The sequence below is a fragment of the Ahaetulla prasina genome, chromosome 2 (genome assembly GCF_028640845.1).
Source record: "Ahaetulla prasina isolate Xishuangbanna chromosome 2, ASM2864084v1, whole genome shotgun sequence".
NCBI classification, from domain to species: Eukaryota; Metazoa; Chordata; class Lepidosauria; order Squamata; family Colubridae; genus Ahaetulla; species Ahaetulla prasina.
In genome coordinates, this window is record NC_080540.1 from 260,030,581 (window position 1) to 260,056,102 (window position 25,522).

At 35.1% G+C, this 25,522-nt stretch overlaps 2 protein-coding genes across 7 annotated transcripts in view; one reads left to right on the forward strand and one right to left on the reverse strand.

The window, feature by feature from the left end:
* The window catches only part of RHOBTB3 (Rho related BTB domain containing 3), a 70,585-nt gene that overhangs the window by 29,087 nt on the left and 15,976 nt on the right, over positions 1-25,522 (reverse strand). For 3 of the 6 annotated variants that reach the window (XR_009153419.1, XM_058168876.1, XM_058168880.1), the window contains exon 1: positions 56-458. Coding sequence is in view for 5 of the 6 variants with exons in the window: in XM_058168876.1 (XP_058024859.1) it covers positions 56-117 (62 nt within the window). In the remaining variant the exon portion in view is untranslated. The other 3 variants (XM_058168877.1, XM_058168879.1, XM_058168878.1) reach the window with 3 other exon arrangements.
* LOC131191097 (carnitine O-palmitoyltransferase 2, mitochondrial-like) lies at positions 4,371-24,390 on the forward strand. Its single transcript, XM_058168875.1, has 5 exons — positions 4,371-4,546; positions 9,900-9,980; positions 11,343-11,449; positions 15,121-16,419; positions 24,045-24,390. The coding sequence occupies exons 1-5, from the start codon at positions 4,371-4,373 to the stop codon at positions 24,371-24,373; spliced, it is 1,992 nt and encodes a 663-aa protein (XP_058024858.1). The 3' UTR covers positions 24,374-24,390.

Here is a 25,522-nt window from a genome sequence, read left to right on the forward strand (position 1 = left end):
ATGTTTGATTTTAGCGGATTCCTAAAGCTAAAGGAACAAACAATAATCAACATACATGATTTTAAATCCAGAAGCACGAAAGCAAATTTCCTTGGAACTCCACAAAGCTGCTTGCATTACAAATCCAAAGCCGTTTGAATTTATTCTTCCTCCATTTCCTGAGGCTCTTTCATTCACCTAGTCGCAATCGCGGTAGCTCTGGGGAGTTTCCGTTCATGTCTTGTGGAGCAATCTTGTCTCTGTAAACCAGAAAGAGGGTTAGCTCCGTGACAATAGCTTGCTTGCTTGCTTGCTTGCTGTGGTGAAGATGAAATTAGCACATAAACTCAGCAACTACACGGCTCAAGCTCAGCCATTGCCTCGTGACGTCAGTATACGCTACCAACAAAGAATATTAACATCCGCAAGAGGAATAGCGCTGTATATTTCTGCAAAGCCTGATACAATCAGGTGAAACCCACGCACATATACTACAGCTTTGGGAAGGATAGCATCTCACTGAACAGAAGGAGACTACGTGATATATTGCTGCTGCTGAAAAAAGATGCATAATAAATCCATGAGCTCACTGGCAGCCAATCCACTTCCAGAGTTGCCATATGCAAGAAGTCAGGCAGATCAAGTTAAGAGACATGTCAACATTATAGAAAAGAAATGTCCCCAATTTAAAATACCTTCCACTTGCACAAGACAGTAGCAGTTTTTAAAACCACAGGAATACAGAACCTTTCAGATTTCACATTGTGCTGTTTATTATCAGCTAGCAGGCTAACATTATTTTTTTTACTTAATCTTAAAATAATCTGTTCGGATGTATTTTTCAAAAAGTTTGCAATGATTTTCTCATTTCCTCATTGTCTATATTCAGATGAAATAAATGTCATTTTGAAAAAGAAAAAATGAGCATTTTAATTTCAGCATTTGCCCTAACCTGGGCACTTCTATAAATTAATAATATTATAGAAATATTATTGTCAATAAAACTCCTGAGGGAATATTTCAATTACAAACTCTGGTGTTTACATGAAATACAGAGGAAAAGACCTTTCCTATATTTTGAATATAGTAGTTAAATCTGTACTGCTAAAATGGAGGGAAAATATGCAACATTTTTTTAATTTTTCCAAAATTGCTAAAGTACAGTTATTCAGCCTTGAATTGTAAAACAAGTTAGGTTTACAATAACTTTAATAGACAATAAAATGTATTTTTCAACTGATTTATTTTCCAAAATTTCAAATATAATGTTATTCAGAAAACAACTTGCTTAATTTAATGAATTTAGAATAATATACATAGCAAATATATTATTTAACCTACTGTCATTGTGCAACCAAAGAGGCATTCTCTAGCCCAAGAGGTAAATACTGGCAAACTTGGGGTTGCAAAGTACAAAAACAAATGTAGAGGAGAAAATCTGATAACTCAAAACAGACCAATAAGTACAAAGAATATGCAATGTATACTGACTGTTGCAGGGCAGAAACATAACATGAGGAATTAAGGGAGGAATTGTATTTTTGATGAAAGGACCTAGAATTCTAATAAAATAAATGTTAATAATAAAACAACTCCCATTAAAGATGATCCACAGTAGTTTATTTTTTTGTCCCAATTTTGTAAAAACAAATTCTGGAAAATTTGGGCACACATACAAATATCCTCAAATGGAGCCAAAAACCTGCAGGAGAGCTATCATTATTATACTTCATATCCCCTGTCAATTAAGACAGCCAAAGAAATATATCTTTATTTGCTATTTCAGTATTTAGGTCCTTTTATTTTTTCTTTCTGTTTAACCCAATTGGAGTTGGGAATTAACTGTGCCAATTCCAGGCTGATAAATTTTGTCAGCTGCTATTGGGCAACTGTCAAAGCTCTAAGGAGGCTTAGGCTCCCAACGGTCTCCTGCTAACAATGTGACATGCCCGTTCTAGTTGATGTTGCAGGCAGGGAATGTTATATAAGTAAACTTGGTCATCTTTGTTCACCATAATGGGATCTGTAATTTCTTAGACAAGAAAATGCTCCGCAAAGTTAAAAAAAAAACCCACAGCCTTAAGCTTCATGCTTGTTTGTATGTATTGTACAGACAGAACCAACAAAGATATGCAGTTAGAATTTAGCACTAAAAAACACACTGCATAGTGTCCCAAAATATTATAAACTCTTATTAGTCTTCTAAAAGACATTAAAATCAATAAAATTAAGATTTTTTGTTGCAAGCCAGTATGTTTTATTAAAATATTAATATGCATGTCTCCTCAAAACTATATGAATTTCTAATATAAATCAATGCAAATTATTTAAATTGTTTTTTCTTAGTAATGTATATTAACTGCTATATATCTGTCTAACCTGATATCCTTTATTGTTGTATAAGTAGTTTAACAACTATAATTAACCAGATGTTGAACTAAGTGGTCGGTAAGTAAAAGTGTGACGATACTTATCTTATTTCAAGCTTGCTTTACAAACCAAGTTGTAAATGCAAGAACTGGTTGTAAAGTTACTTTTTCATCACTGTTAAGCTGTGAACAGTTGCTAAATGAATTAGTTGCTAAACATGGACTACCTATAGCTTAGTCTTTATTATAAATGTTTAACCATCCACTGTAGCTTATTCCCAGATCTCTTGAATAAGGGAGTCAAGCTATAGTCAAAAACAGCACATAAAATGAAAGCCTAACATGCACATTAATTTTATTCTGATAATTCAGTTATAAAAATAAGTGTCATAGCAATACCTATTACCTTAACCACCCACTGTAGCCTGATAACAAATTTGAGATAATATTCCAGCCTGGAATATAGATTTATGAGCTAAACAAACACCATTGTGATCTCTTTCATATTACATTGATAAAGCAAGATGTTAAAATGGAACTCAAGGTTTCTCTCGTCACAGCAAAATTAGTAGACAGAACTTTAAGGACCACAAAGCATTTTTAAAAGAAATTTATTTCAGATTTTATATGATAAAAATCAAACTTATGGAGGAAATAGCAATCTTTTATTTTCTTTGTTTGAATGTAAAAATAACTTGAGAGCTCTTACAAAGAACAGAGTTGTACATAATTCTAAAACAAATCTACTAGCAGCATGTTTATTAACTATGAAATAAAGAAAAATCATTTTGAAACATAAAATATCATGGAAAGGCACAAAATATCAAAGTTTGAATCACAGGCACTGCTGCTTCATTTTATTTTAAATCTCATTCAAAATCTGATACCTCTGACAATGCAATTACTTATTGCAGAATGGTGTACATAATTTGTTGCAGATGACCTGAAGAATGACTTGTATAAATGAATATTACTGATGGAAAGCTAGGGAAGTTATATTGGGCAAGATGCTTTTCATTAATTAGATTTTAATGGGAAAGTGATTGCTAGGCTCTATCCCTCCACACCAGAAAATAATCACAGTGCCAGTGGCTTTTAAGATTGACTACACTACACAGTAATCCCATCAGATAAATTAGAATAATAGAAACAACTTTTTGCTGTGACTTTACTTAGGAAGATGAAGCATTAAAAATCTGCCTGATTATTATTAATAGTAATAATAATAATTCATGGTGCCTGACTTCCAGCAACATTTTTCTTCATGGCAGGTGAAATACTTTAGATAGAAAAGAGTCACTGTCCCACTTCCATTGTTTCAAAAGGAAGAAAAATTGAATTGGATTTTTTTCCAAATACAGCATATTTCTGTAGTGTTTAGATTCATGTGTATTTAAGAAGATAAGTCTTAAAATAAATTGATACCGGTAGTCTACCGAAAAGAGAAAAACAGCCTTAGGAAATTCTATCGGGATTTTTTTTTAAAAAAAGAATACATATGCAAAACTTTATTTTCTTGTTATTTTTAATTTACAGATCGTGTTTTAATATATTTAAAACTCCATCCCATACATGTTCCCTTTTAGGGGAGAGATAGGAAGATGCTGGCTGTCTCAGTAAATGGGACGGCGACAATGTGGATTCTCAGCTATTCCCACGACACGGAGAGGAGGGAAAAACGTCCGATGCTTCTTCCCACGTCAGTCAGGTACCCTATAAATAATTTAGCAATAAAGCTCGGCCAGCCAGCGTTTCTTCAAAGGCATGAGGTGCAGGGGTCAAACGCGGCGGTCAGCTAGAAAGGCAGACACCGCAGCCTCGCTCGTCGCCTGCGCTGCCCCCTCAGAAACGAAAACGGCTCCTCGCGTTCTCCGGTTGCCTTGGATACCAGGCGGAGGCCTTCTTTCTCTGCAGCCTTCGGCCGTTTGCCGCCATTCGGAGGAACGCGTGCCGCCGAAGGCCGGTTGCGTCGGGGTAGCATTTCGCCCTTTCTCTTCCCCCTCCGGCCCGAGTAGCCCTGACATGCGCCGAGCGAAGGCCCCGTGGGGCGCCTCGGTGCTGCGGTACGCGGTTAGCTGCCGCCAGTACTGGAGGACCGTGGGCCAGCCGGAGGGGATCGTGTCGGAGCAGGACAAGGACCATCATTTCGTGCATCGAAGCACCATTCCTACTATGCATTTCCAGCCCAGCTTGCCCAGGTTCCTCTGCCGTTCACCAGCTTTCATGGAAATTGCGTGGGGGTGGTGTGGTGTAAGCGGACTTCGAGTACATCGAAAACATCCTTCCTTCTCCCTTTCCCGCCATTCTTGCAGTCTAGCTGGATCACTCGGTTATAGGGGAAACCACTTGGATGCCGCATTTCTCACACACTCTTTGTGAATGTAACCCAAACAGTACTATTTAAGCCGTTGGGCCTCTTTCAAAAACAGCGTCCGGTTGCCGTTGGAGCAGAGCAGCTGAGCTCGGGGTTTGACAGAGGCCTGCCATAGCTTCTCCTTTTTCTAATGTAGCTCTCCTATGAAGATCCCCATACAAAGCCCAATCTCTTTCTGCCCTGTCATATTGTTGAAGCAAAAATGCCCATGTTCAGGTGCCCTCGTCAAATCTTTCATAAATCCAGACAAAAATATTCTTCAAGGAAGTTCCCTGAAGAGTCCAATGAGGCAAGCATTTATTGGGAGGAGGAATTACTCAGTACTACTTGGTCTGCTGTTTTTTGAGGAGAAACAGGGTGAGAAAAATGACCTGAGAATGCCAGGTGCTGATATGTTGCCTGAGGTGTGTGTACCTACCTATGCAGATAGGTTACCTGAGCTAATAGGCATTGTAGTGACCAAGCAAGAAAGTTCTATTTTACCAATTAATTTCAATGCAGCCTGTTACATATTGTATGCCTGGTGAAATACAGACTGCTGGAAAATGTGATGGTTTGCTTTGCTTGTCACCATTTCACTGATAGGGATGGAAGTAGCAGTGAATATGCTTTTACCCACAAAGAATACAGGACCTAGGAAAAGGCTGCTGAAAATGGTTTTAGGTTTGAGACTGCATACTTGCAACCCATGACTGCATGCTGAGTTGGAAAAATTACAAATACAGGAAAAGGAAGCTCAGATTTAGCCCAAAAGCATTGTCCATAAAGAACTCAGAAGAAAACAGCCATTAGATTAGATTAGATTAGATTAGATTAGATTAGATTAGATTTGAATTGAATTGAATTGAATTGAATTTTATTGGCCAAGTGTGATTGGACGCACAAGGAATTTGTTTTGGTGCATATGCTCTCAGTGTACATAAAAAGAAAAAAGAAAAGGAAAAAAATACATCAAAGATACAATATTTACAACACAAATGATGGTCATAGGTTGCAATTTAACCCTTAATGATAGCAACAAAAAGTTACAGTCATACAGTCATAAGGGGAAAGAAATTGGTGCTGAAAACGATGAGAAGATTAATAGTAGTGTAGATTTAGTAAATAGTTTGACAGTGTTGAGGGAATTATTTGTTTAGCAGAGTGATGGCCTTTGGAAAAAATTGTTCTTGTGTCTAGTTGTTCTGGTGTGCAATGCTCTGTAGTGTCGTTTTGAGGGTAGGAGTTGAAACATTTTATGTCCAGGATGTGAGGGATCTGTAAATATTTTCACGGCTCTCTTCTTGATTCGGACAGTATATAGGTCCTCAATGGAAGGCAGGTTGGTAGTAATTATTTTTTCTGCAGTTCTAATTATCCTCTGAAGTCTGTGTCTTTCTTGTTGGGTTGCAGAACCGAACCAGACCGTTATAGAGGTGCAAATGACAGACCCAATAATTCCTCTGTAGAACTGGATCAGTAGCTCCTTGGGTAGTTTGAGCTTTCTGAGTTGGCGCAGAAAGAACAGTCTTTGTTGTCCTTTTTTGATTATGTTTTTGATGTTAACTGTCCATTTTAGATCTTGCAATATGATAGAACCTAGAAATTTGAAGGTTTCTACTGTTGATACTGTATTGTCAAGTATCGTGAGAGGTGGAAGTATGGAAGGGTTTCTCCTAAAGTCTACCACCATTTCTACAGTTTTTAGTGTGTTCAGTTCCAGATTGTTATGGTCACACCACAGGGCTAGTCGTTCGACCTCACGTCTATATGCGGATTCGTCATTGTCTCAAATGAAACCGATCACTGTTGTGTCATCTGCGAACTTCAGTAGTTTAACAGATGGATCGTTGGAGATGCAGTCATTGGTATACAGAGAGAAGAGAAGTGGGGAGAGCACATAGCCTTGGAGGGCCCTTGTGCTAATTGTACAGGTATCTGAAGTGATCCCGCTTAGCTTTACCTGCTGCTTCCTGTTTGTTAGGAAGCTTGTGATCCACTTACAAGTCTGTTCAGGTACTTGTAGTTGGTTTAGCTTAGTTAGAAGAGTGTCTGGAATGATGGTATTGAATGCTGAACTAAAGTCTATAAAGAGCACCCTTACATAGGTCTTTGGAGATTCAAGATGTTGTAAGATGTAGTGCAGAGCCATATTAACAGCATCATCTGTTGATCTATTTGCTCGGTATGCAAATTGCAATATATATGTGATTATATGGGCAGAATTTCTTTTGTTCATCTCTAAATAAGAAATTACCGAGAAAACACTGGGAAAGTGGGGAGTGACAGTAGATTTTATTTACTATTTACATTTAAAATAAGTTTTTTTATAAAGTGACATTTTTTAAAATGTCATTTTTTTAAAGTGACAAAAATGACTAATTAATAACAAAATGCAAAATCAAGTTAAAAATTAGTAATAAAAAAAATTGATACCTGATTAACCTAATAATATCAAGCAAAATTTAAACACATTAAAAAATCAGAATACTTTGGTAAAATAGTTAATCTGCTATTATTTATTTTATGGAATTAAATATTTTAAACATTTAAAATTTTTCATATTTTCTATGAAGAACTTCCTATTTTTCCTAAAAGTAGAATAGTTAAATTCCATCCTATAAAAGTGGAATAGTCCAAGTGGGTTCAAACATGAATTATCTGAAAGGGATCAAAATAATAAATGTTAGGAAAGCTTGATCTTTTTGCTTGATTTTTTAATTATAAAAAGTTGAATTTATATAGAAAATTCTTCAAATCATTAAAAGTTACTTCTGAAATAATTTTTATAAATGTTTGAAACAGTTTTAGAAGACAGTCATTTAAGAACAAATTATTAAATATGGAAATTTTTAATTTAATAGAAGAGAACATATGTAGTGCAGGGTTGAACTATGAAGTTCTTGTACTCTCTGAGCCTTGCTGTTTGCTTACAGACATTTCATTACTCAAATAGGCAATATCATCAGTGTGATTAAGTATAGAATTTGCTTGCTGTTATAGAGTAGTTTGCCTTGCCAGTTTTGTAGGGGTATGCTTTTCTCCTTAGTTCCTCGATTAGGGTATTGTTTCCTGTTTTTCATCTATCATTGTTCTTTTGTGATTTGACCCTTCTTGGTTAGGTCAGAAAACAGAATAAGTTGGAAGGGACTGTGGAGGTCTTCTAGTCCAACCCCCTGCTTAGGCAGGAAACCCTGCACGACTTCAGACAAATGGTTATCCAATATCTTCTTAAAACTTCCAGTGTTGGAGCATTTACAATTTCTGGAGGCAAGTTGTTCTGATGATTAATTGTTCTAATTATCAGGAAATTTCTCCTTAGTTCTAGGTTGCTTCTGTCCTTCATTAGTTTCCACCCATTGCTTCTTGTCCTGCCCTCACGTGCTTTGGAGAGTAGCTTGACTCCCTCTTCTTGTGGCAACCCCTGAGATATTGGAACACTGCTATCACATCACCCCTAGTCCTTCTTTTCGTTAAATTAGACATACCCAGTTCCTGCAACCGTTCTTCATATGTTTTAGCCTCCAGTCCCCTAATCATCTTTGCTGCTCTTCTCTGCACTCTTTCTTATAGTTTCCACATCTTTTTTAAATCGTGGCAACCAAAACTGGATACAGTATTCCAAGTGTGGCCTTACCAACGCATTATAAAGTGGCATTAACACTTTGATGATCTTGATTCTATCGTTTATGCAGCCTAGAATTGTGTTGGCTTTTTTGGCAGCTGCTGCACACTGCTGGCACATATTTAAATGGTTGTCCAGTTTCTGCAACATAGTTTTTATGGGGATGTAGGTTTCTTTGTCCTCCAGTAATTCTTTGGCTATCTGTACGTATTGTGTTCTGTCCATGATAACCATGGTTCATCCTTTGTCTGCTGAGAGCTGTGTAAGAACATTTTTCAGATGAGCATAAGTACACTGCAGCAACCTAGAATATCAAAAAAAAGGAAACAGGCCACATCTATCAACAAAATGGATACCTATGGAACTTTATCAAAAAGTGCCTGACCACTCAACCCACTACAGCACAACTAGCACAAGATCAAAAAGATCTCAGAAACATCCAACAGATTATTATAATTACACAGCATACCCACAGCACACAAACCAACTAAAGCCCTCCAAAATATCTTAAGCAAACCAAAAGATCCAGTTGCCCAAGGGGAAAATAAACAACAGGAGACGTCTACATTATACAATGTAAGAACAGCCACTATGTAAGATGAATGGGCAGACTAGCAGACTGCATTCATGAATGACAGAAGACACAGTGAAAACTCTTCAGTCTCACAACACATGGAGAGATTCAACCACTGTTTGAACTGAGAAACTGTTAGCATCTTAGATCAAGCCAAATTTAAAAAATGCTAATGAATTAAGTTATCAGTAGACACATAGAGACAACCATATTTTCACAGTATTCAAACAAGATAATTAAAGCTAAGAAGGAAACAAAAAGACCAGAACACAAGTCTCCAGCAGTCCACATTCAGATAAGCAGGGATTAACACCAGACAAACATCAAGCAGAAAAAAATATCCTAGTCAAGGAACTACCAAAGGGGGAAAAACACACACCTAAAAATGGCAGGCTAGTTTTGTATATAAACAGTATATAAACAGGGAATAAACCTCCTGCTTACTTTCACCAATGATGTTACCTAGTTGGGTAATAAAATATCTATAAGCAAACAACTAAGATCAAAGTGCAGTAAGGATTCCATAGGTAATTTTATCTAAGATCTATTCTGTTTAAATATAAACCTGGATATTGATTTTATACTAACATTTATTAAGTTAGATTTTATGAAATAACAATTCTGTACTGTTTCAAAGATCTATTACAACACAAATATTAAGTTAATTGTAAGACTCATGTTATTAAATACTGCTTCAGTTTTGGAATCATTGGTAGAAAAAAACAGCTACTCTTTCATATGGTTGTACTGAATGGATTACTCTGCTACATCTAGTCTATATCTCTCTATCCTAGTTAGTGAAAACATCTAGATAGGTGACAGGAGGCTAGGTTAAGGTAATCATCTGTGAGTGAGGGATTGCTGCCATTCTCCTTGATGGAAATAATATTATGCCCTTGAAAAAAAAACTGTAAATAACTAACAGCTAAATTCATATATGGAATGAGAGAACTGAAATAAAATGCCAATTTATAATTTGTTAATGATATCTATTTTCAGATTGCCTATTCCTAAACTGGAGGACACTATCAATAGATACTTAGCTGCTCAGAAGCCACTATTGAATGATAAACAATACAGGTATAAGAAAAGACATTATAAAATAAAAGAACAGATATAACAATTATATTTTTAAAAATATAAATAGATCAAAATATACAAAATACTTGTTTCTCTGTGAATGATTGTATTTGGTACTCTAAATAGTCAACTCGTTGTTTTGTTAGTGAATTTTTTCTTGCTGATTATGCCCGGAGGAAGAATTATAGGGCAATGCTGAATTATTGTTTTGCACCCACCATACACCTCCCCCCAAAAATCCCAGATTCAGCCTTCAATATCTGATTTATTGATCAAAGTTATTGTCTGGAATTCTAGAAAATTGTTGATTAGATCAGTGGACTAAATAGCCATATTCATACATACTTAGCACTAGGTCAAAGTTCTATAGAACTCTGACTTATCATTTATGATCAACAAGAATGTATTGTTGCATCTTTCCCAATTGCTCCGACTTGGTTTTTTTCACTAGCTAGCAGGAGAGACAACATAATGATAAACTAATTGGTCTCCTCAGCAATCTTAGCAACTAACTGTTGATACTGTTTCTATATTCTAGTTTCTAGGGAGAGTGGAAGACCAGAAATTCCAATTTACAGCCTTTCTTTCTTTTTAGCCCTGTTTACTTTAGCTTCTTTGACTAATGGGGGGGGAGCCAATCAAAGTGATCAGGTAACACTCTGCACATGAACATAAACCAAGTTCCTTTGAGCTATTATTACATTGTTACATATAAAATACAGGCAGTATTAGTTAATTTTTCCACTGTGCCACTTTTTTAATTTTATAAGCTACCCTTTCAGTGAAATCTTTGTCATGAGTGTATGTATATTAATCCACAGCAATACCATATATCCTAAAGTGTGTAAATGTGGTTTTTTCCTTCTTCTATTTAATTGTATCTAATTCTTGGAAGCTGCCTGGACAAATTCATGAAGTTTTTTTTAGCAGTGGTTTGCCATTGTCTCTTTCTTAGGTCAGAGAGTGACTGACAGGCCCAAGGTTAAGCGGCTGGCTTTGTGCCTAAGACAGGGCTACAATTCAAAGCCTCCCAATTTCTAGCCTGATGCCTTTAAACAGTGGTCCCCAATCTTTTTTTGGCACCAGGGACTGGTTTTGTGGAAGACAATTTTTCCAAAATCTTCTGAGGTTAGCTAGAAACACTGAAATCTCACAAAACTGGGCAATTTCATGGTATATGTTTGTTCCTACATGATTGTGCACAGCATCTGGAAAAGTTCCTCACCACTAACATATATGTATCAAGAATATTTTATTATAATTAAATAATAAATTATAAATGTAGTTCTAATAATATCAGTTATAATATAAATGACTAATGAAGTGCAATAATACCATAATTAATTCATTTGCAATTTCTAGACATACTGTAAAAATTGCTACAGAGTTTGGAAAAGGAGAGGGGAAGCTCATACATCATGATCTTCTTGAACATGATCGGATTAATAGTCATACAAGTTATATATCAGGTTTGTTTTTAATATTCTTGATTATTCTTGAGTCAGACTTAACATTATTTAAGCTTGTTTTATTTGCTATTTATTTTTATTGAGCAAATATATTTTGTTTTTGATGATCTGGCTTTATAAGAATAGTATCTGTTTTGAAACTAGTTTTTTATCCAAAGCTTAAAAAGTAAGTTATGCAATGGCATGTTCATTCATGATGAAGGAAACAAGATGGTAATCAGTTTCATTGGAGTTCCATGGCCCACACTAATTTGATTGTTTCCTAGAGTAATTTAAAGGTCATCTCCAATCAAGTAATTTGGACCTTGATTGGGCTCCTAAATGATTTAATTAACCTCGATGATCATGAGAAAGAGATCACAGAAAAAGAATGGACTATTTTTTATCATTATCCTACCTACTACAGTACTAAGGAGGCAATTCCTACAGACTATCTCTGAAAAATATTATCTTGAATGGGATATAATCACATCTGAATTGGGGATTCACTGAAATCATACATGTTTTCATGTATGAACTCAGGAAATTTAAGTTCTTATTCAAACAAATATGAAATAACATGATAAAAATATGCCTCTGTTAATATGTTATATGAGGTAGACTACTTTTGAAGTTCTGTTCATAAGCTATGATGTTCATCTTATTTTCTATATCTCATTTACAAACTAAGAAGAATCATGTATGAAATTTTATAGAAATGAAAAACAGCTGAAAATCCCTAATTTTCAAATTGTTGTTTTACAAAAGCAAATTAAATTATTTACTGTTTACCTTATAAGAATTTCTAGGCTAATACCTGGGTGCAGTGTTGTTTAGAAATCTCATTTAATTAGTTTGAAAAATTTGCAAAACAAAAATCAAATACAAAGATATGAAATGAATAAAAATTAAAATGGTTAAAACATAAAAATTTTAATCAATTGTTTTTACTTAAAGTATCTCAGCAAGTAGTAATACTTAACTAGCCTTTTCTGGGATCAGAAGTTAAACAGGACTGGGGTGGTTAATATTTGGATGAGACTAGCAGAGAGTACAATTGCCATATCCCTATGAAATAATTTGTCCCATTCAACTGGGTATTGGAGAAGGAAATCATGTTTAGGATTTGTTTTTATTTTTGTATTATTTTTAATTAGTATTTTTTAATTGTGGAGAACAAATTAAGTTCAGTTAAACTGCATTGTTGTATGTTTGGTTTGCACAATAAAATCCTATAAAATAAGGTACATTGGGGTTGGCAGTGCATTGCTTTGATATTCCATGGAATATCTGACCATAAATCAACACTTGTGTGAAATGGTATATTTGAGATTGTGTGTGTATGTGTGTGTGTGTGTGTATCTATCTGTGTGTATCTGTTTTGATCCCTGTAATTGTTTGGATTAGTTCCCGCAGTTATCTTGATGAGATTTCAGAAAAGGTTTGCCACTGCCTTCTTCCTAGAACTGAGAGAGAAATTATTAGCCCAAGATCACCCACCTGGTTTACTGCCTAGAACAGGTGTAGATGTCAGATTCACACAATTTCTAACCTGGTGCCTTAACCACTATATCAAATTGACTTTTTAAAAATAATATAGTTAATATATTTAAGGTTTCATCACATAGTAATAGCAATAAGACTTATATACTGCTTCGTGGTGCTTTATAGCCCTCTCTAAGCAGTTTACAGAGTCAGCATATTGCCCCCAACACTCCAGATCCTCATTTTACAGACCTCGGAAAGATGGAAGACTGAGTCAACCTTGAGCCAGTGAGGATCAAACTCCTGCAAGTGAAGTGAATTAGCCTGCAATACTGCATTCTAACCAATGCGCCACCACGGTTTTAATAAGTAATTCTCTAACACATAACAGGTAGGCCTCAAAATATGACCGTTCATTCAGTGACACTTTAAAATTACAACATCTAAAAATGGATTTAAGATCCATGCCTGAAGTTATAACCATTGCAATGCCCTACAGTCATCTTATCAAATTTTGGGTGTTTGACAGCACACCAGTATTTGTGACTCCAGGGACACTGTAGTTCCTTCCACCTACCTATCAGCTGCCCATCTATGCTCCTTTGGGCAACCTGCACATCAGCACTTCTTGACGGCAGCATTGGAGCTGGGATTGAAGTGTAGACCGGGCTTCACCAGAATCAACCAGCTGTCCCTCCCCCCTACCCTCTTAGCCCAAGTGCTGCCACTGCCAGTGAGAAATGGTGCTTCAAGCTCCACATCACAGTCAGCCACCCCACCACCATTGTGCAAATCCATAGTTCCCCCACAACCCTGCATTTCACAAACTCACTTACACCCAGCTAACCTTCGTTAATGATGTCTGACTGTACTATATGTGAGGCAACTGCTGATCATACCAGGCCTTCTTCCCATGACCCATACTTAACTATCTTTTGGAAACCTTCACCAGGACTTTCAAGAACAGGCATCCTATTTGGAGACCAGCACAAACCCCATTCTCACAGGGCTTTGGAAGACTTCATTCTCCAAATCATGGGTCCCATTTCTTTTCCAAATAGTGCACTTGATTTTGTGAGACCTGGGGAAGACTAGAAGATTTCTGAAAAATTGTGAAAATAGGGCATGCAGTTTGGAGAAAGAATGGTGCAGACAACCTTGAGAAGAAGGTCTGGCATGGCCAGCAGCTACTTGCAAACAATATAGTCAGGCCAAGCACACCGAGGTTAACAGCAGGAGTAAACTGGCAAAGGTCAACTAGTGCCAGTTGGCAATGGCAGCATCAGGACTGAAGTAGAGGCCCATAACCTCCATTGGGCTCAGCCAGCTGTTACCACCCCCAGGGGTTACTTCAGCTCCAGCACTGCCCTGTCCCTGAGAAATATTGCCTCAAGCATTCATACTGTGGCCGGCCAGCCCAGCACCATTGTGCAAAGCTAGAAGATTGTGATAGAGACATGTAGAACTGTTTGGGTAGAACTAACTAGAGTAACAAATTATGTTAATTTAAATGCCAGATTAAGGAAACTTGTACAAATATGAAGTTGTGCCATTTTTATTTAATTGATTAAAAGTGACATTACTTTGAAATTAATCCATTTTTTACAAGATGTTTAAATACAATTAAAGAAAAATAATATATCAATTTAATCGAAGGTGTTTCCAGTGTGGAGAGTTCTTATGCAGTTATGTCAGAGAAATCGAGGACGTTAGAATATTAATTGTTTATAAGAATAAATGAACTTATTTAATCCAGTGAAAGTAATGGAAATAGAGTGCTGTATTGGCACTATGATTAACAAGCTATGTTATGTATATTCAGGAGATGCTGGAGGGTCATATGCTATACATCAATTAAATGCTATAAAAAATCAAACTGAAGGGCTCAACAAAAAACCTAAATATTATATATTCACTAGATTCCTAACTTCTTTATTTCTGATTTCACAGATCATAACTAAGAGCATATTCAGACACATATATTGGAGATTTTTTTTAAATTGTATATTAAAAAAGGAAGTACATTTTACAGAAAGTTACAAAAATAAATGCAGCTTTTCTGGTATTTAAAGAAAATGTAGAACGAAGCAGATTTGAAGGGACCTGTTTGATTTTCCAGAATACATCTATACAAACTGCAGTCTTTCAAGTTTATATATTTAACATTTAAATGTATTTTGTTAACTGAATTATTTTTATTTTTGTAGGACCCTGGTATGACATGTATCTTTCTTCGAGAGAGTCAGTTGTTTTCAACTACAACCCTTTCATTTCTTTAAATCCTGATCCCAAACCTGGATACAATAATCAAGTAGTTAGAGCAACCAATCTTGTTGTTTCAGCGTTAAAGTTTCTTAACACCTTGAAGAATGACTATTTACGACCAGATATATATTATGTAAACCGCAAATGGGGTCAAAGCAAAATATTCAAACACTTCATCCGTGCTCTTCCATCTACTCTATCCTGGTATGGAGCATATTTAGTGAATGCTTATCCTTTAGATATGTCACAGTATAAATCTCTCTTCAATAGTACCAGGATACCTAATTTAAGTAAGGATACATTATTTACCAGTGAATTTGCAAGACATTTGTTGGTGATGAGAAATGGTCATCTTTACGTTTTTGAAGTACTGGATCCTTTTGGTAACATTCTACATCCATCTGAAATTCAAGCTAATTTAGCACAAATAATATTTGATGCTGATCGCTTGCCTAGATTTGAACTTCCATGCCTCACAACTGAAGAAAGAAATACTTGGGCAAATGTAAGGCAGCAACTTGTCCAAACCGGTAATGAAGAAAACTTGAAGAAGATTGACAGTTCGGTCTTCTGTCTTTGTTTAGATAATGCTTCCCCACAAGATGAAATTGAACTCACTCATTGTTTTCTTCATGGATATGGTTTTAATCGCTGGTTTGACAAATCCTTTAGTCTGATTGTCACTAGTGATGGAAATGCGGGAATAAATTTTGAACACTCTTGGGGAGATGGTGTTGCAGTTCTGCGTTTCATTAATGAAGTCTATAGAGACAGTACAGAGCATCCAGCTCTTCTGCCAGAATCCAGTCCAGCTTTATTTGTTACATCTTCTGACAAGCTTGAATTTAACCTGAATCATTCAATAACAACTGCAATAAATGCTGCACGTACGAAATTTGATGAAGCATTGAAAAAGTTTAACGTAAAATCATTTAGGTATGAAAAATATGGGAAAGAGTATATAATGAATAAAAACTTGAGTCCAGATGCTGTGTTTCAACTTGCTTGTCAAATGGCTGTCTATCATCAGTATGGAAAGTTTCTTCCTTCTTATGAAGCATGTAGTACTGCAGCTTTTAAACATGGTCGCACTGAAACAATTCGACCAACATCTGTGTACACTAAAAAGTGTACAGATGCATTTATTGCTGAAAGAGGAAAGCATAGCATTCAAGATATGAGACATATGATTGAAGAATGTTCGACGTACCATAGACGCTTGCAGTTGGAAGCTACATTAGGTTAGGTCTTTTCAATACTTTGCTATTTTATTTTAGCTAAGTCTTGTGATAAAGTCTAGGAATGATGCTTATGTAGACTGTCAAATAACATGTGTCATTTAACTTTATAGAATATGAAAAGAATGGGGTTTTATGGAAAGGATAGTTAGAAATTTTCACATAATTTTACTAGTTCTTTGTTATAATTATAGCTTTGGTATGAAGTTATAGAGAAATATAGAATGTAGCAACATTTTTAAACTTTAATTCTTTCATTTATATCTGTCTGTCTTCTAAGTAACTCAAGTCTATTTAAATGGGGATTTGAATCCTACTCTCCCCATCTCTAATCCAATACCACTGCTACACTATATAGGGTTTTTTAATTATTGGAAGAAAAATGCTATTTTTGCAAGCTGTTAAAGGATACATATTTTTGTTTCCTTCTGGGCACTATGAAAATGGATTGCTAGATATTGCCTTATTCAGTTTTTTTTTCAACTTCTACCATGCTGGGATTTCCTGGTGATCCTAATCCAAGCACTAATTAAATATGACTGTGAATATTTTTTCCATATCAGTCAAGAAACTGCCATAGTGTCATCAAAAATTGAGCTTGACTTGAGGGCTATTTTGCTTTTTAATTGTATTAACTAATATCTACTAAAGATAGTTCTTGTTTAGCAACTCTTTGTAGCTACAACAGTGATGAAGAAATGACTTTACAACCAGTTCTTGCATTTACAACCTTCAAAGGTCTGTAAAGTAAAAGCCAAAATAAAATAATAAGTACAGTTATGGTATCACTTAACAGCTGCTTCACTTAACAATCGAGTGGTTGTTAAACTGAGACTACCAATAGCATCTATTTAAATGAGAGAATATCATCTGTCCAAGTGGAGGATAGTTAGGGCACAAAATATTTTGAAAAGGGATGTGTGATTATTATTTTTTATTAAAAATTGTTTATATTAGAGAAAGACTTTGTGGGGGGAAAACAGCAATAAGCAATCACTGGATTACAGTTCTATCTGGGAATTCTACAATAGAAGGAAGGAAGTCACTTACAAGCACCATATAAGCTCAGTAATATCTAGATGATCCCAAATTCTCCAGAATTATATATTTATATACATTCTTTATCTTCCAAAATTCTGTGAAATTTTGGCTTATGATTGTTATAATTTATTTTTTTTACAAGCAGGTATTTCTAATTAACATCATCTTAGAAAAACAGACTTGGATTTTTAAAATGTATTTTTTTAAACTGAAGGAGAATTATTTGAGAACCAGTTTTTAATCAACTGTACAGAAATTTTTCTTGGGTTCAGCTTAGTTATTAGGACTAGCCATGAAAGTTCAGTATAAATATTATTGAAGACAAATATATATAATGTGATCAAATATACCACAAAATTCAAGCTCCTAAACAGTGTGAATGAGAAATGTCTTCACTTTGGGGAGTAAATTATAAGCCATTGCTTAATGAAGTCCATTTTCACAAACTATATTTTAGTAGGATTTCAAATTTAACAAAACAAATTTGGGTTGGAAAAAACCTTGCCTTGGCAATTATTATATTTATTTTTTCATTCTATTTTCTATCATGCAATAGCAGTATCCAGACATAATGTATTCTCAGCATTGTTAAAGCCTTCTGCATGTTACTAATAGAGTAAATGAAGTCACTCTGCTGTAACATTCAATGCTAAATCTGTAAGATCCATTGGTATTTTAGTTTGGAAAAGATTTGTGACTATTTTATACATTACATCTGACATGCACAATAGTAATTCAGTTTTACAGAGACCTTAACCACCCATTTAGTGATCGTTCAAACTTACGACAGTGCAGAACAAGTGGCACTTACAAGATCCTAACAATTCCAGCCATTATGGCATCCCTACACAATGATGACACACAATGAGACTCTAGAAAGAGTGCAGAGAAGAGCAACAAAGATGATTAGGGGACTGGAGGCTAAAACATATGAAGAACGGTTGCAGGAACTCGGTATGCCTAGTTTAATGAAAAGAAGGACTAGGGGAGACATGATAGTGTTCCAATATCTCAGGGGTTGCCACAAAGAAGAGGGAGTCAAACTATTCTCCAAAGCACCTAAGGGTAGAACAAGAAGCAATGGGTGGAAACTAATCAAGAAGAGAAGCAACCTAAAACTAAGGAGAAATTTCCTGACAGTTAGAACAATTAATCAGTGGAACAACTTGCCTGCAGAAGTTATAAATGCCTGGGCAGGGGGTTGGACTAGAAGACCTCCAAGGTCCCTTCCAACTCTGATATTATTATTATTATTATTATTATTATTATTATTATTATTATTATTATTATTATTATTATTATTATTATTATTATTACAATGTCACATGATCACAATTCAGATACTTGGTAAGTAGTCTACAATTCCGACTATTGTAGCTTCCCAGAATCACACAATTGCAATTTGCAGCAAAGTTAATGGGAAAGTGGACAGGAAATTGAAGTTGCAATCACATGAGATCCTCACTTAAATGACCCACAGTGATTCACTTAATAAGGGCAACTAGGGATTCCTGGAACTACCATAACTAAGCAGCATAGTCATGTAACAAATGAAACAAAATGTTAAAAAGTTATGATACTTATGTAGTTACTTACCAAGCACCTCCAAATTATATTAAAGTAACTAAAATATCTTTACAATCCCCAAGGCATGTCACAATTTTGAGCACCCCTAATGTTTGGAAATTGAAAGTTGACAAATTTGACATTCCCCAAAATTGTAACATAACACTTTACAGTTATTTAGTGACAGAAATTCCAGTTCCAATTACCATTGTTGAACCAGAAATACCTCTAATTCTTAAACAATATATTATTTACTGACTAATTAATTAAACTTGAAAACCTAATTCAATATTCCTTTTTCATTTATATCTTTTCTGTCCTGTATATATCATGTCACAATAATACTAATTCTTCATTATTGTGGTCTCTGCAAAAGGCATAGGTGTTCTGCGTTTGCACTGAAACTCCATCTGGAACCTTCTTTAACTGAGATTTTAGCAAGAAGTGAATCCATACAGTTCATGCTCCTAGGCCAAAGGTAAATAAAAATTGGTCCACCAATACCCTTTTGGGGGCCCAAAGCATTCTTAATTGGGTAAACATAACCAGAACTAAGAAATTTTGCCTCCTCACCTTCCCTTTTGGAATTTGGGGGGAAAAAGAGCAAATGGAAAGAACATCATTATTTAAATGAAGTAATAAGCTGTACTGATACAAACCATTTCTTTTCAGAGAGAAGCAAATCAAATGTTACTGTTTCTGTGCTTTTTCCTTTCTATCTTGACATAAGTAAATCAATCCAACTGCTAGTGTCTAAGCTGACAAAAAATACCTTTGCTAAGGGATAAAACAGGCCCAAGTACCTCAGTATTGGCTGATCCTTTTTACCAGTTCCACTTGCCACTGTAGATCATTCCAACGGTACAGAACCTCGCTAGGATTGAAGTAGCCCTTTTGGATAAACTGATGTGGTCATCTGAACAAATCACCCAGTATAAACCTAACAATCTTTGCCCTAACACAGCCATCTGTTCAAGATAGCTATCAGTTGCATTCAGAGAGCCTAATCCCCAGAATCCCATCTGTCTTATTTTGTGGTACCAGCTGAATTAAATTTATTTCATAGAATCTCCATTGATTATTACTTTGGTATGTTGCCTATGCTCAAAGCCCTTGGTCACACAGCCAGATTTTCAGGCTGACACTCTGAAATGTTTGTTCATCTGAAGCTGACATACTGTACATAGGACAATACCAGTTCTATCAGACTTTTTCTATTTAGCTAAGGATTTGCAGCAAATCCAGCTTCCAAAGAAATAGAATTGGATTCCAAGCAATCAAGCATGTTGAGTTTTCTCGGAGAAAATAGCTTCTTTTCTCTCTTATTTAAAATGCATATCACAAAAAGGAGCTAGGTATCGTTTTACTCTAAGAGGCTTTGCAGCTTTCCGAACAACAAAGAAGTATTGATAAGTACTGCACGTCTTGACTGCACCGCTACATTCCTGATAAAGATCATTCAACTTTGAACCTGTACTTGGCTATCGCAGAATTTTCACAGGAGGTTCAAAACTGACTAGAAGGCCTACTCTGCCAGGACACAGACAGTTAGCAGATTACAAAGGATTTTTTAAAATTGCTAGTGGATAGGTATAGATCCAATTAACTCTTCATCCATTTCTCAGTTTCACACTTGGTACTCTGTGCTACAAAGTAGGGTCACTCAGACTTTGGTGGCATATTGTGAGAGCAATATAGAAGCACTGGGGTGCCCCAAGATGTATCTTTTAACACAATGATTATATCAGATGACCCTCTCTTTCATTTCAGGCTCCCTCACTTTCTAAAGCCTTACAGGATATTACATTGGATATTTCACTATTGACTAGAGTGACTGTAATTATCCAACAGCAGGGACCACACAAAGATGTCTGTCACACTTTCCTGCCAGTACAACGATGCTGATTGTTCTCTTGTAGGAAAAACTCCAGTTCCAATCAAGCCTGTTCTACCATCCCATCTAAGACTAATTTTTATTACTGAATAGCAAAACCAGAGAGAAACAATTAATACTACATCTTTATTGTATCCAGATAAATGCAAGGTTTGAAATTTAGGCAAATGAGTTTGTAAAACAACTTTCTCCTTTCCTGTCAATTCTTAATTTGCATTGTAGATCATGGATATAATAAGGATGTTTGCTTCCATCTAGTCTTTCACTCATACTGCTAGAAGTATTTGCTTTACACTGCAGAGCACATCTCTCCAATTTCAGATGCTCTCCAGCAAATGCAGATTGATGGCACACCTCTTGGGAATTCAAATTTACATTGATCTCTGGCTTATAGCTTCATCATCTCATCTATTGTTAAACAAACAAACAGGTCCAATGTACTCAGTGAAAATAGACTGCGACTCATGGTTTAAACAGCAAAGCTTTTCTGATCCCGTATTCAATTTGACTGTATATTGGCATCCAGTTGGATTTTCAGGTAGTATAAACTCTCTAGACTTATCACTAAGCCATTTTTCTTTTATCTTTCACCCATAGTCAACATTCTCAGATTTGGCTTCTGCCATTCAGTGCTTACTTTGATTCATGGTATCAACCATATTGGTTGTATAGCATACTAGTCTTTGGAAGCAAACATTGAGAAGGTTTGTGCATTGTTTTTTAAAGCGAAGTATCTCTTCTATAGTGATGAAAGCCCCCTCCCAAATGTCATTAGTTTTCAGCCAACTGCCTCCATCCTACTCCAGTGCACAAAGTTCAGTTGATAAGGAAACATCTGCAATAAAATTATTTACAATAGCTCTGAATGTTCACTGTGATTGCTGTTGTAGTCAAGAGAAAATGTCTTTTTCTAGAGATGGAATGAAATCCTACCCTTATTGAATTCTAAATATCATCACTGTTATCTTTTGATGTACTTCACCAAAATGCTTTCAGATTCTAGCAACAAAAAGATACTCTGGCTTTTGTTTCTTTCTTGATTGAATTTATTTCAGGGTCTCTATCTTCAACTCCTACAGTTGCATATTCTCTTAATTTTGAATATAGGAAGATGCATGATCCCTGTGTTATCTTATTTTTGAGAGTCTTCCGTAAACAAGATTTCTTAAAAGGATGTGATGGAATTTCTTGTAAACATATTATGACTTTTTAAACACTTCTTACATGTCTGAAACAGCCTAATATTTCATCTTATGCCTTCCTGACAGTCAGTGTCATGATGGAATCTTTTCATCATGCACTCCTAACTCACAAGGAAGCCGTTCAGCCATTGGCCACCATAAATCCATATATCCTTAAATTAGGTTTTTTTGTAATGCTTATGGTAGCTTACTCATGAGTTGTATGTTCTTAAAGCAGATTCCTTCCATTTCTGTAATTACATCTTGATCAGATGATACTACAAATGGACTGAATTTTCTTTTCCAAAGGTGAGTTGGAATTACCTTTTAAATAAGCTATTAATGCACTCTTATTGCAATCTTCTCTCCATCCCAAGACCATTCTTCTTTCACAGGATGTGCAGTGATCTGTGACATTTTGTTTAGGCAACATCAAGGAGTTCCATTCTTTTCTGCCTTTAAATTTTTCTTTACAATATTATGCAATCTGGTATAAACCCATCATCGCTTTATATTATTGGTTGGCTTATCTCATCCCATCTGCTGGTTCTCTATGGTATGAGAAATGCCAATATCAATTTATAGAGTTCTTTTTTGTGGGATTTGGTTGGACCTCTATAAAGAGATTATTTGGTCCAACCAGTTGACATTTGTAAGATGCTACCAAGTAGGCTTTTGGCAAGAGTAAATGCTAGTTGTGGCAGAGCAGCATTATCCTCTGTACTTTCTTAACTTAGAACTTGACCCACAGCCTTCAAGATTCTCTTACTTATTATCCATATATGTGGTGCCCGGAGACCATAATGAAGAATAGATTGCTTAACTGTAACTATAGTTCTTTGTCTTGTCATCCATGCCACAATTTACTGAGCCACAATTTTCCTTGCTACAGGTACCTGCCTTGGTAGGTATTCCTGATTTCTGAACTGAAATGACAATCTCTTGAGAACTGAGGGGAATGCAGGAGTTTCTTCTAGGAGCATGCACAATAGGGATACACTTTCTGCCAGAAATCCCACCTACAGAAGATTTCTGGTTGAGCTTGGTGCAGGCACAGAACCCATTTATTTGTTGGACAGATGATCACTCAAAGAACCATAGTTACAGGTAAGCAGCTAAAATTCATGTTGCCATTCGTTTTTATAGTTGGTTTTTGAATGTTTGGTCAAAAATGGACAAAAAGATATTTGCATAAGCATCCTGTATTCCTTTTGCCAAAATTCACACTAGTGTTTGTATATGTGTCTGTGTGTGTGTCACTGCTAGTTAGGATCCCATGAAAAATTATGAAGTTTTCAGATTGTTTTTATTGTCATTTATAAAATAGTTATTTAATATTTTAAATATATGAAAATAATATATAACAGGGAAGATGAAAAAGTAAATAGAGAACAGAATGAGGAAGAAGTTTGGGAGAAAAAATAGATAAAATAATAACATAAGATGCTAAAAACAGAAAGAGTCGCTGTACTGATGATATAGTGCTTAACTGCAATTTATTGTATAAGCTACAAATATTTGGATTTATATACCACGCATTAAATCATACCCCAAATTATATAAAGTTCAATGGATGGAATTCATGCAACAATTTAAACAAAAGCATACAAACTATTCAATCTTTTTTTGGAGAGTTATAATATTTATATTTTAATATTATAAATTAGGAGTTGTTTTTTGCACAACTACTGGAAATCAGAAATTACAGAAAGGAGAAAACTTAATCAGATTCCACAGTCAAATAAACATGAAACACTCTGACTTTAATGCAAGAAATGTTGGTTCTGTCCAGAGTTTGTTGGTATTGATGAGTTTTTAGAGTGAATATATATATGGTTAGATGGTGCTTGATTTTATCATGATCTGAATATACCTATAATGTGTTCATAGTATAAATATCCTACTCACTCTTTATATTCAATGAATCTGCCTCTTTTTTTATCCAGGTCAAGGATTTGATCGCCACTTGTTTGCTTTGAAGTACCTTGTCCAGCGCAGAGGTGGAACTATTCCTGATATTTATAAAGATCCAGCCTATAAAACCATAAACCACATTAACATTTCAACCAGTACACTAAGCACTCCAGCAGTTAATCATGGTGGATTTGGACCAGTAGTGCCAGATGGTTTTGGGATTGGATATAATGTGTTTGATACCTGGATAGGATGCCTCATTACTAGCTATTTGGAACAGGAATTAGATGACCATCTGACATGTCTTCGGTGCACATTAGATGATATATTTGAAGTCTTAGAAGAAAGACAACTTAAATAGTATTAAAATATTTTGAATTGACTACATAACGATTCAAAAACAGCTTATATTTAAATAATGCATATATTACTATGAAGGGTAATAGTAGATTAAGTAGCACAACTAAGCTGTTCAAAATGTATACTTTAAATCTTAAAGCAGTTTTAATGACATAATAATACTTAAATCTTTGTTCTCCATTATATTCTGTAACTTCTCTCTTTTTTAAAAAAATTAAAAATATACCAATATTTTCAATTAATTTTATTGATTTTCTGGAGCGCTACGTGCCTAATAAATCAACATTTGCTGAAGAGTATAAAATGTTGAAATTCCAAAACTGGCAAAAGTAAACTGCTATGTAAATTATTTATTAGATGTATTTTTATTTGATAAAGCCAATGCACAATGGATTTTAAAAAATAAAATGTTGAGGTGGTATTTCATGACATGGAAAGCTGTACAAATATATTTTGTCATGTGAAAAGATGATATTATTAAAATAAAGTGATTTTTCCCTTTTATTTGCTTGCTGAAATTACTTCATCTAAATGAGAATAATCAGATATAGTATTGGTGTATTGTATAATGCAGTGTGCTATACCAGTCATTAATAATGAGTGTTTTTATTTTTGTAACATTGAGAATCTCCATAGATATTGCTTTTTTTATTTGCCCTTCAGATGTAAGATGTTTAGTCTATAACTCTGAATCATGAGCTTTTCAACTATATATTTCTCTGAAACTAACATATATTTCAAACTTTTATTACAATATTATTACTTATTACAATAACTAATCTGCACATAATGTAATACTTGAGAGTCTGTAATCTCATGTGAAGACAATCACAATTAGAGGATACAAGGGAGAAATTTAGGAAAGAGAATTAATTATGAAAAATATTTTGGGGGATTTTAAAATCGAAATACTTTTATACGAAATGAGATGGAAATCAGGAAATCTTGAGTCCTGATCTTGAGAAATCTTGAGAAATGGAGGCTTGCATTTTAAAATTCAAGAATATGAAATGTGGAACATTTTATTTGTTCTGAATTATGTATAACCCAGAAATCTTGTGGGGCCCACCCCATCCCCATTGGTTTTAAATTTTGGGTTTGAGTCTGCTAATGATTATAAATCTGCTGAGATTGTCCCAGTTTTCAGCTT

Coding starts and splice junctions, on each gene's coding strand:
- LOC131191097 (XM_058168875.1), top strand. CDS start 4,371: ATGCGCCGAGCGAAGGCCCCGTGGGGCGCCTCGGTGCTGCGGTACGCG. Junction 11,450..15,120: donor TCATACAAGTTATATATCAG/GTTTGTTTTTAA, acceptor TTATTTTTGTAG/GACCCTGGTATGACATGTAT. Junction 16,420..24,044: donor GCAGTTGGAAGCTACATTAG/GTTAGGTCTTTT, acceptor TTTTTTATCCAG/GTCAAGGATTTGATCGCCAC.